We start from the raw sequence: 17,068 nt of genomic DNA, 5'->3' as shown, positions 1-17,068 counted from the left end.
CGTGTACTCTCACATAACTCCTCTTTTGCCCCCTTATTTACCTTTGTTCTATCCATTGCACGTCCATTTTCCCCTCCCCTTAGGGCCCACAACACCTGCCAATCTAATGCCCTGGGAGCCATCCTTTCTCACGAGAGATACAGTTCTCTCTATTCGACGGCATTAGTCTTCCCCAGGATATGGGTCCACCCCACCCAATGGTAGAACCCACCTTGGCAAAATGAGCCTTCAGCTATTCCCTCCGGAGTCCGTCCCGCATCAGACCATACCCCCTGAGCGTCCTAACCAGGTGACCCTCCTACTTATACTTTGATACGTTTTACTCAACATTTAGTTCTCAACGAACTTCTGGCACTCTCCCATGTTTGTATGTTGCCCCTCCCTCCCACCTATTTCTTGGACCATATTACCCCTCTTCCCATCCCCAGCCCCCCTCAAACCCAGAAAACCCCACCCGAAGGTAACCCCTTGCCCCCATTTTGTCCCTTCTTTGTGCTCATACTTACCCCCAGCTCATCACAGATTCCACCCCTACAGACATTAACTCACATCCTTCCTCCACCCCCCGATTTCCAGTAAGCCACTTTTCCAGACTCTAGCTCTCTGAGGCAGTTAACTTATTTCATATCATTGAGGTCATATAGTATTTGTCCTTCAATGCCTGGGTTGCTTCACTTAACATAAGATTCTCAAGGTTCATCCATGTTATCACGTGCGATTGTAGTGTATTGGTTCTTACAGCTGAGTAGTATTCCATTGTGTGTATATACCACATTTTATTGATCCACTCATCTGTTGATGGACTTTTGGATTGATTCCAACTTTTGGCGATGGTGAACAATGCTGCTATGAACATTGGTGTACATATATCGGTTTGTGTCCTTGTTTTCAGATCTGATGGGTATATACCCAGCAGTGGTATTGCTGGGTCATATGGCAAATCTATGGATAATTTTTTGAGAAACTGCCAAACTGTCCTCCAGAATGGTTGGATCCTTCTGCATTCCCACCAGCAATGGATGAGTGTTCCCCTTTCTTCACATCCTCTCCAGCATTTGTATTCTACTGTTTTTTTCATGGCTGCCAATCTTATGAGAGTAAGATGGTATCTCATTGTAGTTTTGATTTGCATTTCCCTGATAGCTAGGGATTTGGAGCATTTTTTCATGTGCTTTTTAGCCATTTGTATTTCTTCTTTGGAGAAGTGTCTGTTTAAATCTTTTTCCCATTTTTTAAATGGGTTGTTTATCTTTTTGTTTTTGAGATATATGAGTTCTTTATATATGCAAGTTATAAGTCTCTTATCAGATATATGGTTGCCAAATATTTTCTCCCATTGTGTGGGTTCCCTTTTTACTTTCTTGACAAACTCCTTTGAGGTGCAGAAGGCTTTAATTTTGAGGTAGTCCCATTTATCTATTTGTTCTTTTGCTGCTCGTGCTTTTGGTGTGATATTCATGAAGCCATTTCCTATTACAAGGTCCTGTAGATGTTTCCCTACACTGCTTTCTAAGGTCTTTATGGTCTTGGCTCTTATATTTAGGTCTTTGATCCATCTAGAGTTGATCTTTGTATAAGGTGTGAGATGGTAATCCTCTTTCATTCTTCTACATATGGCTATCCAGTTCTCCAGGCACCATTTGTTGAATAGGCCATTCTCTCCCAATTGAGAGGGTTTGGTGGCTTTATCGAATATTATATGGCTATATACATGAGGTTCTATATCTGAACTTTCAATTCGATTCCATTGGTCTGTGTGTCTCTCCTTATGCCAGTACCATGCTGTTTTCACTACTGTAGCTTTGTAGTATGTTTTGAAGTCAGGAAGTGTGATTCCTCCTATTTCGTTTTTCTTTTTCAATATGTCTTTGGCTATTCGGGGCCTCTTTTTATTCCAAATAAATTTCATAGTTAGTTTTTCTAGTTCCGTAAAGAAGGCTGTGTTGATTTTTATTGGGATTGCATTGAATGTGTAGATCAGTTTTGGTAGGATAGACATCTTAATAATATTCAGTCTTCCTATCCATGAACAGGGAATATTCTTCCATTTATTTAGGTGTTCTTTGATTTCCTTGAACAATCTTGTATAGTTCTCGATGTATAAGTTTTTTACCTCTTTAGTTAAATTTATTCCTAAGTATTTGATTTTTTTATTTACTATTGTGAATGGTATTTGTTTCTTGATTTCCTCCTGATCTTGCTCATTATTGGTGTATAGAAATGCTACTGATTTTTGCGCATTGATCTTATAACCTGCGACTTTGCTAAACTCATTTATGAGTTCTAGGAGCTTTGTTGAAGATCTCTCAGGGTTTTCTATATATAGGATCATGTCATCTGCAAATAATGAAATTTTGACTTCTTCTCTTCCTATTCCAATGCCTTTTATATCTGGTTCTTGTCTCAGTGCTCGAGCCAGTACTTCCAAGACAATGTTAAATAGGAGCGGAGACAATGGGCATCCTTGTCTTGTTCCTGATTTTAGAGGGAAGGATTTCAGGACTTCGCCATTGTAAACAATGTTGGCTTTAGGTTTTTCATATATACTCTTTATCATGTTCAAAAAGTTTCCTTGTATTCCGATCTTTTGGAGTGTTTTTATCAGGAAGGGGTGCTGTATTTTGTCAAATGCCTTTTCTGCATCTATAGATATAATCATGTGGTTTTTTTCTCTCAATCTGTTTATATGGTGTATTACATTGATTGATTTTCTTATGTTGAACCATCCTTGCATACCTGGGATAAATCCCACTTGGTCATGGTGTATAATTCGTTTAATGTGTTGTTGAATACGATTAGCAAGTATTTTGTTAAGTATTTTTGCGTCTAGGTTCATTAGAGAAATTGGTCTGTAATTTTCCTTTCTTGTGGTGTCTTTGTTTGGCTTTGGTACTAGGGTAATGTTGGCATCATAGAAGGAATTAGGCAGTGTTCCTTCTGTTTCGATTTTTTGGAATAGTTTCAACAGGATTGGTGTTAGTTCTTTCCGGAATGTTTTGTAGAATTCACCTGTGAAGCCGTCTGGCCCTGGGCTCTTCTTAGTTGGGAGATTTTTAATGACTGATTCTATCTCTTTGCTTGTGATTGGTTCGTTAAGATCATCAATTTCTTCTTTCGTCAGTATGGGCTGCTTATGTATTTCTAGGAATTTGTCCATTTCCTCTAAATTGTCATTTTTGTTGGAATATAGTTTTTCAAAGTATCCTCTTATGATAGTCTTTATTTCTGTGGGGTCAGTGGTGATATCACCTTTCTCATTTCTTATTTTGTGTATTTGCATCTTTTCTCTTTTTTTCTTTGTTAGTCTCGCTAAAGGTTTGTCAATTTTGTTGATCTTCTCAAAAAACCAGCTCTTGGTCTTGTTTATTTTTTCAAGTGCTTTCTTATTTTCTATTTCATTTAGTTCTGCTCTTATCTTTGTTATTTCCTTCCTTCTTCTTCCTGTTGGGTTACTTTGTTGTTGTTTTTCTAATTCCTTCAAATGTGCAGTTAATTCTTCAATTTCTGCTCTTTCTTCTTTTTTGATATATGAATTTATGGCTATAAATTTCCCTCTCAGTACCGCTTTTGCTGCATCCCATAAATTTTGGTATGTCGTGTTATCATTATCATTTGTTTCAAGGTAGTCATTGATTTCTTTTGAGATTTCCTCTTTGACCCACTGTTTTTCTAAGAGTGTGCTGTTTAATTTCCAAATTGTCGTGTGAAGTCTGGGTCTCTGTCCCTTGCAAATTTCCAGCTTGACTCCACTGTGGTCAGAGATATTGTTTTGTATGATTTCGATCTTTCTGAATTCATTAAGCCTTTCTTTGTGGCCTAGCATATGGTCAATCTTGGAGAATGTTCCATGTGCACTTGAGAAAAATGTATATCCTGCTGTGTTTGGGTGTAATGATCTATATATGTCTATTAGATCCAGCTCTTCTAATATACTGTTCAAATGTTTTGTTTCTTTAGTGATTCTCTTTTGAGATGTTCTGTCCAGAGTTGATAGTGGTGTATTAAAATCCCCCACTATAATTGTAGATGCATCTATTCTTTCACTTAGTTTTTCCAGCATTTGCCTCACATATTTAGAGGCACCCTTGTTAGGAGCATAAATATTTATGATTGTTCGATCTTCTTGACAAATTGTCCCTTTCACTAAAATATAGTATCTTCTTTGTCTCTCACAATTGTTTCGCATTTAAAGTCTATTTTGTCTGATATTAATATAGCTACTCCTGCCTTTTTTTGGTTGTTGTTTGCTTGTATGATTGTTTTCCAGCCATTCACTTTCAACCTCCATGAGTCTCTGGGTCTAAGATGTGTCTCTTGTAGGCAGCATATAGATGGGTCGTATTTCCTTATCCAGTATCCCAGTCTGAATCTTTTGATAGGTGAGTTTAATCCGTTGACATTCAGTGTTATTACGTTTAGAGAGTTATTTATGGTAGCCATATTTTGGTTGGATTTGTGTTTGTTATGTTTTGTTTGTATTATTTTATTTTCCCCTTCTATTTTTGTCTTTCTTGTTGCTTTTACACTCTCCTCCATCTCTGACTGTCCTGTTTTTTCCTTTCTTCCTGCAGAATTCCCTTAAGAATTTCTTGAAGGGGAGGTTTCTTGTTGATATACTCTTTCAGTTTCTGTTTATCTGTGAATATTTTGAACTCTCCATCATTTTTGAATGCTAGTTTAGCTGGATAGAGTATTCTTGGTTGGAGATTTTTTTCCTTTAGTACCTTGACTATATCATACCACTGCCTTCTTGCCTCCATCGTTTCAGATGAGAAATCAGCACTTAATCTTATGGAGTTTCCCTTGTATGTGATGGTTTTCTTTTCTCTTGCTGCTTTTAGAATTTTTTCTTTGTCTTGAGCATTGGATAATTTGACAAGTATATGTCTTGGGGTGGGCCTGTTGGGGTTTATGACCAGTGGAGTGCGCTGTGCTTCTTGGATATGTACATCTGTCTCTTTCAGTAGATTTGGGAAGTTTTCATTCATTACTTCCTGCAACACTCCTTCTGACCCCTTTCCCTTCTCTTCTCCTTCTGGAATGCCTATAATACGTATGTTTGAGCGTTTTGCGTTATCATTCAGGTCCCTAAGTCCTATCTGGATTTTTTCTACCTTTTTATTGACCACTTCTACTATCTGTTTGATTTCCAATGCACTGTCTTCCACATCACTAATTCTCTGCTCTGCCTCTTCTAGTCTGCTGATATTTGCTGCAAGTGTATTTTTGATTTCTTGAATTGTGGTGTTCATTTCCATCATATCTGTTATTTTTTTGCGCATGTCTGCAATTTCCCCTCCAAGTGTTGTCTTCACGCTGTTAACCTCTTTCATTACTTCATCAAATTTGTCGGTGATAAATGTTCTGAGATCTTTTATTGCTTGTGCGAAGTCCTGCCCCCCTTCCTGATTTTCAGTTTGTTGATTGGATTCAGCCATGTTTTCCTGATTACTGGTTTGGTTTGTAGATTTTTGTTGCTGTCTTGTCAACATTTTTTCTTGACGGGTTTAATCAGTTCCTTAGCTTCTTTGTCTAGTCTTGGAGATTAATTAGCTGTTGTTTTTGCGTAAGTGTTATATCTTCTCTTTGTCACTTTGTTCTTCTTATTCCAATTTCTTATTGCTAGTTAAGCTCACTTTAAAGGAAAGTATTAGTGCTGGGGAAAGTCAATTGTGTAAGGAAGGAAAAAGTGTGAAGTAGTATTGGTGATATATGTTTACAAAGCAACAATATGAGTTCTGGGAGGATGGAGGTTAGATCATGTAAATTGTGTAGAGTTATAGTAGTAGGAAAGTACCTATAATGAGGTAGACGACTGAATATGGGAGGAATGTGGTACGTACTAAGAGGCTATTGTTTTCGTGAGAGAGGGAAAGAGAAAAGAAAGGTAATAGTTTCAGGGATGAATACCAGATGGAAAACTAAACAAAGGTATTAGAAATTAAGAGTTAGACACTTTGTGGATCAAAGAAAGGGAGATGGAATATAGGAGAGATAGCAGATGGTGGAGGATATCAAGTTGTAGGGGAAAGGGGATAGTGTAGATAGGCTAAATCTATTCACAGAGAAATGAGGCAGTGGAGGGTGAGGAAACCCAGCAAATGTGAGGTATTTCCTGTAGGACCTATTGTATTGTTAAGGTAAAATAGTATAAGAAGAATATTGGGGACAAGAAAGAGAGGATTGAAAAAAAAAAAAAGAACAACAAGAACAACAAGAACAACAACAACAAAAAAAAATAAAAAAAATAAAAAATAAAAAAAAAAAAACAAAGAACAGAAACCCCGCCGCCACCCGCCGCCCAGCGCAGCATGGCTGGGCTCGGGCCCCCCCCCCCCCCCCCCCCCCCCCCCCCCCCCGCTGCGGCTCAGCCGGCTCGGCGGGACTCGGCTTCCCCGCCCACCGCCCGCCGCCGCGGCGCAGCGCGGCTCGGCTCTCCTGCCCGCCGCGGCACGGCTAGGCTCGGCTGGGCTTGTCTCCTTCGCCCGCCGCCCGCGGCGGCACAGCGCGGCTCGGCTCTCCCGCCCGCCACCTGCCGCGGTGCTAGCTGCCTCGGCTCCGCCTACCCAAGGAGGGAGTCCTCCACACGTAGCTGGGATCTCCGTGTATATTTCACAGATGGATCCTCTCTGTTACCTTCCCTCCAAATCAATGTCCAGACACCTCCGGACCAGGAAAAATCCTCGACCTTAGACTTTCATAGCACTGTCATATCCATATAATAGCTCTACTAGTTATACTCACTGTGATGCTAATCCCTTCTAATTATTAATTTAGTTCATTTTATTTTCGTTTTTCTTTGTTCCCTTTTATTTAGTTTCTGTTTCCTTTTTTGTGTCTGCCTATGAGTTACTTTAACATTTCTTAAAATTCCATTTTTGTTTATACACAGTGTTTTTGAGTTTCTTTGTTTAGATACTTCAGTGATTGCTGTAGGTATTATGTTTTATATACATAATCTATCACATCTTTTAGTGTCAACATCTTAACAGTTCAAGTGGAGCATAGATGGCTTACCACCCTTTCCCTTTTTCTCACCTGTATATAATTATCTAAAATATTTCAACATAGAAAACACATCAGATTGAAAAAAAATTAGCTTCAAATTCAAACATGTTAGAAAACTTAAAGGGAAAAGAAGAATGTATTGTATTTATCTATATTTTTGCTCTTTCCACTAATATTTCTTCCTTCCTGATGTTCCAAGATTGCTGCTTTTATCGTTTCCTTTCCCTGTAGGTAAAGTGTTTCTCATTTACTGCTTTCAAGAGTTTTTCTTTGTCTTTAGTTTTCAGAATGTTGATTATAATGTGTCTTTGGAAATCCTGTTGGAAGATTGTTCGGTTCTTGAATTCATATAGTGAAATACTATGTTGTGATGAGAAGTAAACTATAGCTAGAAGAAAAAACATGTATTAACATCAGGAACATAATGCTGAGTGAAAAAGTTGCAAAAAGAATACAAGTAGTCAATTCTATTTATATAAAGTTCAAAATCATGCTGAACTAAGCAATACAGTGAAGTTTTAGGAGTACATACAAACGTGGTAAATTATAAACAAGAAAACTGAATGATAAACATGTTAGATTCAGTATAGTACTCACCTTTGTGGGTGGATTGGAGATGGAGATTTGGATTGGGGAGTGACAAAAAGAGGTGTTGAAAGTACTGTAATGTTTATTTCTTAATCTTTGGTAGTATGGATATTATTTTTCTCTTTTGCATGTACTATAAACATTTCTGTATATATTTAATATTTAATAACAGTGTTACATGAATGATGCACCAGAGAAAACAGATCAGGCTTTCAGATGCATACTATTGGTTGATATTTTGTAACCTCGGAAAGTTGAGGATATTCCCAGCAAGAAGTGGACTTAGGGAAGACACAGGATCCATAAAATATGAGGGGGGCCTAAAAAAGCTTGCTTCTCCTGAGTCAGTTCTTCATAATGTGGCTTCCTATATTTTTATTGACATATTAGTAAGTCTATATATATATGATAAACATCCATATTCATATATAATCAAAGCATATTATTAAAGTTAGATATAAACTTTTAATTAATTTTGTCCATAATGATTTTCCTTCCAATAGTTAGGGGATTAATAATTGATCAAATAATACCAAATATGACTTTCTTCTCAAACCAACATACGTCTGTCCCAATGTAAAAATGTAATCTGATATGAAGCAGAGTTCATTGAATGAAAATGCTCACATCTACCTTCTTCGACTCTTGAGAAAGGTCTATATTCAACTAAGCTAATTAAACATGATTCTAAGTTTGTAGACTCAGGAAAACTCACCCAGAAGATACTGGAAGGAATGATTTAGGGGGAAGAAATTGAATTTTGTCTAGCTTATGTTTGCTTTGAGCTCATCTGGAATTCCATCTGTGGCCTCTGAATGCATTCACCACTCATAGCTTATTAAAAAAAAAAATGAAAAAAACCAGCCTCATATGAATCTGCTGCAATTTCTATAGAGCAGAGCTTCCTATCATAATCCTTTTCTCCTTTTATTAAACATCCACTATATATCATTCCTATGCTAGGAGTTATGGATATGAATATAATTTATACATAGTGTGAGGGTATATAGCTACATATATATCATTAATTTCAAGGGATATAGACAAAAACTTTGAGGTCACAGAAAAGGAGCAATTGATTCTAGAGAGAGATAGGAGGAACTTCAAAGAAGAGGTAAACTTGTTAGTCTTAAAAAAAGATTTTAGCAAATGGCACCCAATAGATATTTATTGAATAAATGAATATAGAAGTGAGAAGACCATAAAGACTTCTCTTACTGTACCCTAAGCTCTGAGTAAGAACTTCACAGCTCTCTAAGTGTGGCTTCAGTACTTTCTAATTTCTTAGATAGATGGTCTGGTGGTTTGAAATTATTTTATGAATCCCAGAAAGAGAAAGATTGTTTATAAACCAATCTATTCCTCTGGGAGTGATACCCTTTGATTGCATTAAATTCGCCTGAGTGGCTTTTGAGGTTACTTGATACTATCACATTAGGGTTTTTGATTGGATAAGTCATGACTCAAGTTGAATCTCCATCCCTTTGCTGTGTCCAATATAAATGGAAACAGAGTAAGACTCATTCAGACAGGAAGAGAGCTCTGCCATTTTTTATCCTGCCATCTGACTGAAAGGAGCTGCTCAAACAGCTGAGGTCTGGGGGAAGAGATGAGCCATGTGCCTGATGGCTTGCAGCTGAAAACAGGAAGAAAGCAGAGCAGGTGAGCCTGAGAGAAGAGGCCCGGTAAGAGAAAAGCCCTATTACTAGTTGCCCTCAGCTCTGGGAGATGTTACAACCTGGAGAGGAAGGCAGACCAGGCAGAAATCGCCCGCCATCTTGCTTCAATACGTGGCAGCTGACTTGGGTGAGAAAGCACCTCTTATGGTACCTTGAATTGGACTTTTCATGGCCTTGGAACTGTAAGCTTTTTCCCTAAATAAATACTCACTATAAAAGTGAACACATTTCTGGTACTTTACGTTGGCAGCCCTTTGACAAACTAAAACAGATGGTAAATATATTATCTGAAGCAAAGATTGGCACATATGGTGTGATAAGAGAAGGGAAAATCTTAAAATGAATATAAGAAACCCTTAATGTGTTTGTAACATAAAACTGTATACTCTGAATAAAAATCTGTTGCTATGAAAAGTATTGAACTTCCCTGGGCCAACTTCTGTCTTTGCAACTAGGTAACCTTGGGCATGACTCTTAACTTTCTAAATCTCAATTTCATCTATGAACCAATGAGAGAATAATACTAATTTCACATGATTTGAGAGGGAGTCATTGAAACAATGTGTACAAAATTTCTATGCAAGCTATACCTTACATAATTGCACGGTATTTATCTAAGAAAGTATAGAATAGTGGAATGAGTGTGGTCTTGGGTTCAACATCCTGGTTTCATTTCCTGCCTTTACCATTTATTACTGCTTTCATCATAGACAAACCACTTAACTTCCCCAAATCTAAAGTTTTTAATAAAATGGAAATAGTAATAGATCCTATGTTACAGGTAGGATTAAATACAATAGTATATTAACATTGCAATGCATGTGAAAATAAATATTAGTTGTTATCAATATTGTAGCAGTAATTGTCCTTAACAAAAATAATATCAAATATACTCTCCATTTCTTATTCTTAGGAAGTAATCAGATGGAGCTGAAAAAAGGAAATGCTAGAAGAAAGAATCTCCAAGTTTCAAGTTTCATAAGTGAAATACCTAGTTTTAATATCAAGTACTTAAAATGAACAGTGTCAAGTTCATTAACAAAGGATCACAGAGATTTAGCTAAATAAATATTTTCAACTTTTCAGTGGCAAAATATAAACAAGGGAAAGTGGACGTGGCTCAACTGATAGAGCATCCGTCTGCCATATGGAGGGTCCAGGGTTCGATCCCCAGGGCTTCCTGACTCGTGTGGTAAGCTGGACTACTTGCAGTGCTGCTGCCTTGCGCAAGGAGTGCCATGCCACGCAGGGGTGTCCCCGCATAGGGGTCCCCCATGCACAAGGAGTGTGCCCCGCAAGGAGAGCCGCCCCACGTGAAAAAAGCACAGCCCACCCAGGAGTGGCACCGCATACACAGAGAGCTGACATAGCAAGATGATGCAGCAAAAAAAGAGACCCAGTTTCCCAGTGCTGCAGGGTAATGCAAGCGGACACAGAAGAACACAGAGCAAATGGACAAGGTAGACAATGGGGGAGAAGGAGAGAGGAATAAATAAATAAACAAACAAGGTTAAAAGACACATGAAGGAACATATAATGTATGGTGCAAGTTGTAGAAATAAATCATAAAAAGATAAGTATCCTTAACAGAAAATTTGGCAAAGGACATTAACAGGCGATTCTCAAAAGAAATACAAATGATTAAAGAAATTAAAAGATGTTCAGGGAAGTGGATTTGGCTCAACTGATAGAGCATCCACCTACCACATGGGAGGTCCCTTCTGACCTGTGTGATGAGCTGGCCCATGCGCAGTGCTGATACAAGCAAGGAGTGCCATGCCATGCAGGGGTGTCCCCCACATAGGGGAGCCCCACATGCAAGGAGTGCACCCTGTAAGGAGAGCCACCCTGCGCAAATAAAGTGCAGCCTGCTCAGCAGAAGTGGCACCGCACACATGGAGAGCTGACACAGCAAGATGACACAACAAAAAAGAGACACAGATTCCCAGTGCTGCTGATAAGAATACAAACAGACACAGAAGAACACACAGTGAATGGAGACAGAAAGCAGACAAGTGCGGGGAAGTGCAGGGAAGAGGAGAGAAATAAAATAAATCTTTAAAAAAAAAAGGAAAGATATTCAACCTTGCTGGTAACCAAAGATATGCAGTCTGGCAAAGAAGAAAAGGTTAGCAATTCCCAGTGTTGGTTGAGGATTTGAGAAAGAGGCATACAAACTCACATTTTTGGAGAGCGTAAAATGGTACTTCCTTTCTGATGGCAATTTGACAACATGTGTTGTTTAAAATGTTCATTATTTTTCATCCAGCAAATCTACTTTTAGAAATTTATTCTAAAGAGTAAATCAGGGAAGCGAATTTGGCCCAATGGATAGGGCGTCCGCCTACCACATGGGAGTTTCAAGATTCAAACCCAGGGCCTCCTGACCCGTGTGGTGAGCTGGCCCATGCGCAGTGCTGATGCATGCAAGGAGTGCCGTACCATGCAGGGGTGTCCCCTGCGCAGGGGAGCCCCATGCACAAGGAGTGCACCCCGTAAGGAGAGCCGCCCAGCATGAAAAAAGTGCAGCCTGTGCGGAATGGCACCGCACACACGGAGAGCTGATGCAGCAAGATGACGCAACAAAATGAGGCACAGATTCCAGGTGCCACTGACACAAGGGGACACAGAAGAACACACAGCGAATGGACACAGAGTGCAGACAACTCGGGGGGAGGGGGCAGGGAAGGGGAGAGAAATAAAAAATAAATCTTTGGAAAAAAAGTATTTCAGAAAAAATGTAGAAAGATGAGTATACACAGCATCATTCATAATAGTAAAAAAAAAAAAAAACAACTTTAGCCAACTTAAATCTCTAATAGTAGGAACTGATAGAATTCTTTGTGGAAATCCCACCACTAGAATATTATTCACCTGTGAAAAATGATATGATTATGTATTTCATTACTCACATATTTCAGAGCTTATTTGTGGCAGGCACGGTTCTACAAGTAGAAATAAACAACACAAAGTCTCTGCCCTCATGATGCTTACATTAGATATATATTTAGTCACATAGAAACATTTTCACAACATATTGCATATGAAAAAAGAGATTTAAAAAAGTGTGCTTGGTTTTAATATGTAATTGTAAATATTTAAATTATCAATACGTATCTATTCTAGTGAAAAGCCTAGATGGATGTTCACAAAAATGTTTATAGTGGTTTTTCTTGGATGCTAGAAATTGGGAGTGATATTTACATCCTACTTCATAATTTATACTTTTTAATATTTTTATATTAGTATGAGAGAATGAATGAACAAAACATGTCACATTAGTGATACTGACTTGAGGAAACCTCAGATGTAGTTCATCACAAAATAATTTTTCATATGATGTTATGACTCAATTGTAAGTTTATATTAACAGCATTAACCCTTTTTTGGAATAATTTAATTTAATATAATTACAGGATGGAAACAAACAATATGCAAGTACTACAGGATCTGTATCCAAACCAACTACTTTAGTCAGTGATTCACTTATAGGCTTACAAGCATATGGCCGACAGGTAAGCAGGAAAGATATAATAGCTCTCACTATTTCTGAAGAGCTTTGAATAAATAGAATGCAGTAATTCAGTCATTTTATGGTAGTAGAAGTGTATTTGTTTTAAAATGAGGGTAAAATTATAACAGTAGGAGAGATTGGAAGAAAGGGGAATTTCCTTGAATCTTATTGATGTGACATGACTATCTTTTTTTTTTAATTATTCATTTTTTAAAAAATATTACATTCAAAAAATATGAGGTCCCCATTCACCCCCACCACCCCCACCCCACCACTCCCCCCACAGCAACACTCTCCCCCATCATCATGACACATCCATTGCATTTGGTTGAGTGCATTTCTGGGCATCGCTGCACCTCATGGTCAATGGTCCACATCATAGCCCATACTCTCCCACGTTCCATCCGGTGGGCCGTGGGAGGATCTATAATGACATGACTATCTTATTGGAAAAGAGAATAAGGTAGATATAATAAAGGGATTAAGATAGAATATGTAAAGGTTGTAATATTCTTGAGTTAAGAGAAGAAAGAAGAATGTCAAATATTTAGTCTCAGTTTTTAAATTCTTTGAAGTGGTAATAAAATTAGCCAGTACATGACCACCAACTAATATTTATAGCTTTTATTTTTATATTTACATTTATAACTAGCACATTTAATAACACTTCCCTGAAATTTCATGAGTTTAAGTTATATCCATTTGTAATGGAAGTTTTTACATCTTAGGATGATACTAATTCAAGAAGCAGTCTTTATATAGTCTTTGGGAATGTCAAGTACTTTCAGTTGCCCACCTATGAGATAACTGATTATATGTGGGCTATTGAGATATAAGAAATATTCCATTTTGTGGAAACATATATTGAAACAGATATATCTAAAAGTATACGAAATCTAATAGTGCCATTCAGAAATACATTCATTAGCAAAGGACTACAACAAAATTTCAGAAACACAGTGTAAAAATAAAGGGGCAAATCTGTAATTAGGGATACCAGGCTTCTAATTTTTACTCTATCAATTACAATTCAATATTACCTTGAGGTGTGAAGAAATCACTAATTTCCTTTGAGCCTTGTTCCTCATCTGTTAAAGAAAAGAGAGACAGTGATGATGATGATGATGATGATATCCTGTCTCATATATCTCAGAGTTGTTGTCAAAAATGAAAAAGCTTTGGAAACCAAGGGCATTTTATAAATATAAATGATTATTTTTGTTACTGTTTAAGGTATACATGCCAAATTATGTTAGTAATTTGTAAAATAATAACACACTGCCATTTTGCAGTGTGGATATCCTCTTTGCATTTGTTTCAGATAGATTCTGCACATTGAAGAAATGTAACTTATCCAAATGCAAAACTGTCCCCAAACTTGGATCTTTTCCAAGCCCCTAAATTCATAATTGGATTGAATATATAAAAGTGGCTGAATACCTGCCATGATATATATAAAGCTTCTGAAGCATTGATTCAAAGACAAATTGTACATCATCACTTTCATAACTCTCTCCTCAACCAGGTGCCAGGAAATATAAAAATTCAAGTCAAGGCTATAGAAAAAGTACTGTTACTTCATCATAAGTATTTTTATAACAATTTTGGGTATGCAGTTAAAAGATTAAATTAATAAGTTCAGTTTGTAAAAAATCAACTAGTGGTATATTTATAATATATATACTTTTATGTATGTTATACTGCATTAAAAATTTTAAATAATGGGGCTAATAAAAGCCATCTTGCCTTCAGTTTATTTTCTGGGGCAAAAATTTCCAGAATTAACATTGAAAATTGTTTTTTTCTAGCCCACCTGGTGCTACTCCAAGTATATAGAAGCCTTAGAACAGGAGAGAATTCTTCTTAAAATTCAAGAAGACCTGGAAAAAAAGTTGCTTACAGGTAATTTTGCTTTTTGCTTACAGGGTTTTTTTGTTGTCTTCTAATACAGAGTAATTTTAGGGGACTTTGCCAGTGATTATCTTTCTTATTTTTTGGGCAGGCACATCATCTTTTACAAATTTTAAGCCTACTGCTTCAGCTTTGTCACTGAGAAAAAATTTGTCTTCCCATACCAACCAGAGTGAGTGTCCGGTGATGGTCTATCTTTCTTCCTTATTGGAAGTTCTTTCTTCCTTATTGCTGGGACATCTGGGTCTCTCTCAGCCATCTAGATATAGTGGGCAGGGAGGGATGAGGACTGACTGTCCCCTCCCCCCAGCTTCTTTCTCTCTATCTCTCTCCTCCCCTTCCCTCCCCTCCCCTCCCCTCAAGAGGAAAGACTAAGATATATACTTCTTCCCATTTCCAGAGTGAGAGGACTCATGTGAGTGTTTATGCCCTGATGTTGATAGATGCAAGGTAAGTCATAGTCTAACCATTGGTTGGTCCCCCATGTCCATCTTACACACACACACCACAAACACACACAACACATACACATGCCCCCCCCCAAAAAAAAAAACAAAACAATGGGTAAGAACACTTTGCCTCCTTTCTGAATGGGACTCTGGAGAATGATCATTTATTGCCTTTATTTACTCCTTATCTATTCTTCTCTTCCACAGAGAATATAAATGGAAGAATAGGCTCTAGCTCAATTTTCCCAAGCTCAGTTTTTCCAAGTTGGGAATATAAAGAAGGAGCTGAAAAGAAATACTGAAAATCTATCTGTAGCCCATTCTCCCTAACAGTGCTGATATGATTATGCAGCTATGATTGGATTCTGATATTAGAGCTTAACAGTGGCTTTAGGAAGTAGTAGTAGTATAAATGTGGTCTATATGTAATCCATTGACCCAATATGCAAATAACCCAGTAAAGGTCTGCTTTCTCTTATCTTTTGACTTGAAGCTTAAATTGTCAAGCTTTGGTTTCTCAAAATCCTCAGTTCTTTGGTTCTAGGGAGAGTTTGGTGAGCAGGCCTAATGTTCTTAACCTGCTCATTGTTTTTATCTTCTGGTGTAATTACCCTAACCACTGCACACTTCTGCAAGATTCCCCACCCCATAGATTAACTTCATAGTGTCCCCAGCATTTAGGTTATGCTGATACATCTGATAACTTTTTTGAATCTTGCAACAACTCTGTATAAGGTTCTTTTTTAAATCTGGATTTATATTTCTATAGCTGCTTATGTTTTTATCCATTTATTTTTCTTTTACAGGAACTCTTTAAATCAAATTTACCTGACATGAGACGCTCAAGTGATTTTGGATAGTGTGCATTAGAGCAAGCTTACCATCTAAATAAAGTTTGGCTTGTTTTACTCCTGTAGTTTTAAAATTACAACTATTCTATACACATGCTATACAAGACTATAACATTTTAAAAACTTATTTAGAATAAAGCTACTACAACCTAGAAGTAGTATTCAGAAGAATCAAAATGTTTTGCCTTTCACAGCCCTTAAAGAAGTATGTCATGCTCTAATATTCATTCAACAAATATCCCTTGAGCATTTAGTATATTTAGATATATTCAGCAGGTGGTTAGGAGACTAATATTCCTAGCAATAAATTAACCCAAGACATAAAAGGCAGAGTCTTCCCCACTCCCATCCCCAACACTAGAGGATCTATGTATAGATTAAAGCAGTTATTGTCACACTTTCATGAGCATAAGAATCACTTGTGACATTTGTTACCTGAGAATTTGATTTAGTAGTTTTTGGGCAAGACCCAGAATCTCCCTCTTTAACTGATATCCCAAGTGATTCTGGTGCAGGTGTTCCAGAGAACACTCCACAGATAATCTGTTATGGTAGCAAGGAAAGAGCTTCAAAAAGGTCAAAGCCCCTTATTAACTAGAGCTATGCTTATGGCAGAGATATCCCAGAAATACACTCTCTCATACTTCCTAGAGAGACAGGGGAAGGTGTATGGAGCGATCTGAGAAGATGAATCTTTACCATCTATAGGCCTCATTGCTCAGGAGCTCCAGGGACTATGACTCAGATTACCTGATGGGAAGCATTAGACTTCCAGTCTCATGCATTTCCAGAAAGTAGTTTCAAAATGGAAACTGCCACTCCTAATTTTCCAAAGAGTTAGACATTTCAAAGAGAGAAACATAATTACAAACATCAGAAGACATACTCAGACCAGTCTTCTTCTAAAGTAGTGGTTTCTGGACACTTTTTGAAGGCATTAAATCCCCATAGTACCCTATGCTTTCCCCACTGTCCCATCCCCTATAGTGATTCTGAAGTCTGACAGCAGTATTTTAAAATACTCCATAGTCAGTTTTGTTCTTAGAATAAAATTAAGAAAATGGTAAA

The 17,068-nt window shown here is 37.5% G+C and overlaps 1 protein-coding gene across 1 annotated transcript in view; it reads left to right on the top strand.

Annotated features, from left to right (window-relative positions):
• The window catches only part of RGS22 (regulator of G protein signaling 22), a 176,421-nt gene extending 160,376 nt beyond the window's left edge, over positions 1–16,045 (top strand). Inside the window, exons 24-27 of the mRNA XM_058275778.2 lie at positions 12,692–12,790; positions 14,598–14,691; positions 14,792–14,872; positions 15,956–16,045. Of these exons, the coding sequence (XP_058131761.1) occupies positions 12,692–12,790; positions 14,598–14,691; positions 14,792–14,872; positions 15,956–15,966 (285 nt within the window). The 3' untranslated portion in view covers positions 15,967–16,045. The remainder of the gene's footprint in view (positions 1–12,691; positions 12,791–14,597; positions 14,692–14,791; positions 14,873–15,955) is intronic.
• Positions 16,046–17,068: the final 1,023 nt, after the last annotated feature.

The sequence above is a fragment of the Dasypus novemcinctus genome, chromosome 14 (assembly GCF_030445035.2).
Source record: "Dasypus novemcinctus isolate mDasNov1 chromosome 14, mDasNov1.1.hap2, whole genome shotgun sequence".
NCBI classification, from domain to species: domain Eukaryota; kingdom Metazoa; phylum Chordata; class Mammalia; order Cingulata; family Dasypodidae; genus Dasypus; species Dasypus novemcinctus.
The sequence above is the reverse complement of the archived record's forward strand: the minus strand, read 5'-3'. Positions and strand labels throughout refer to the sequence as shown.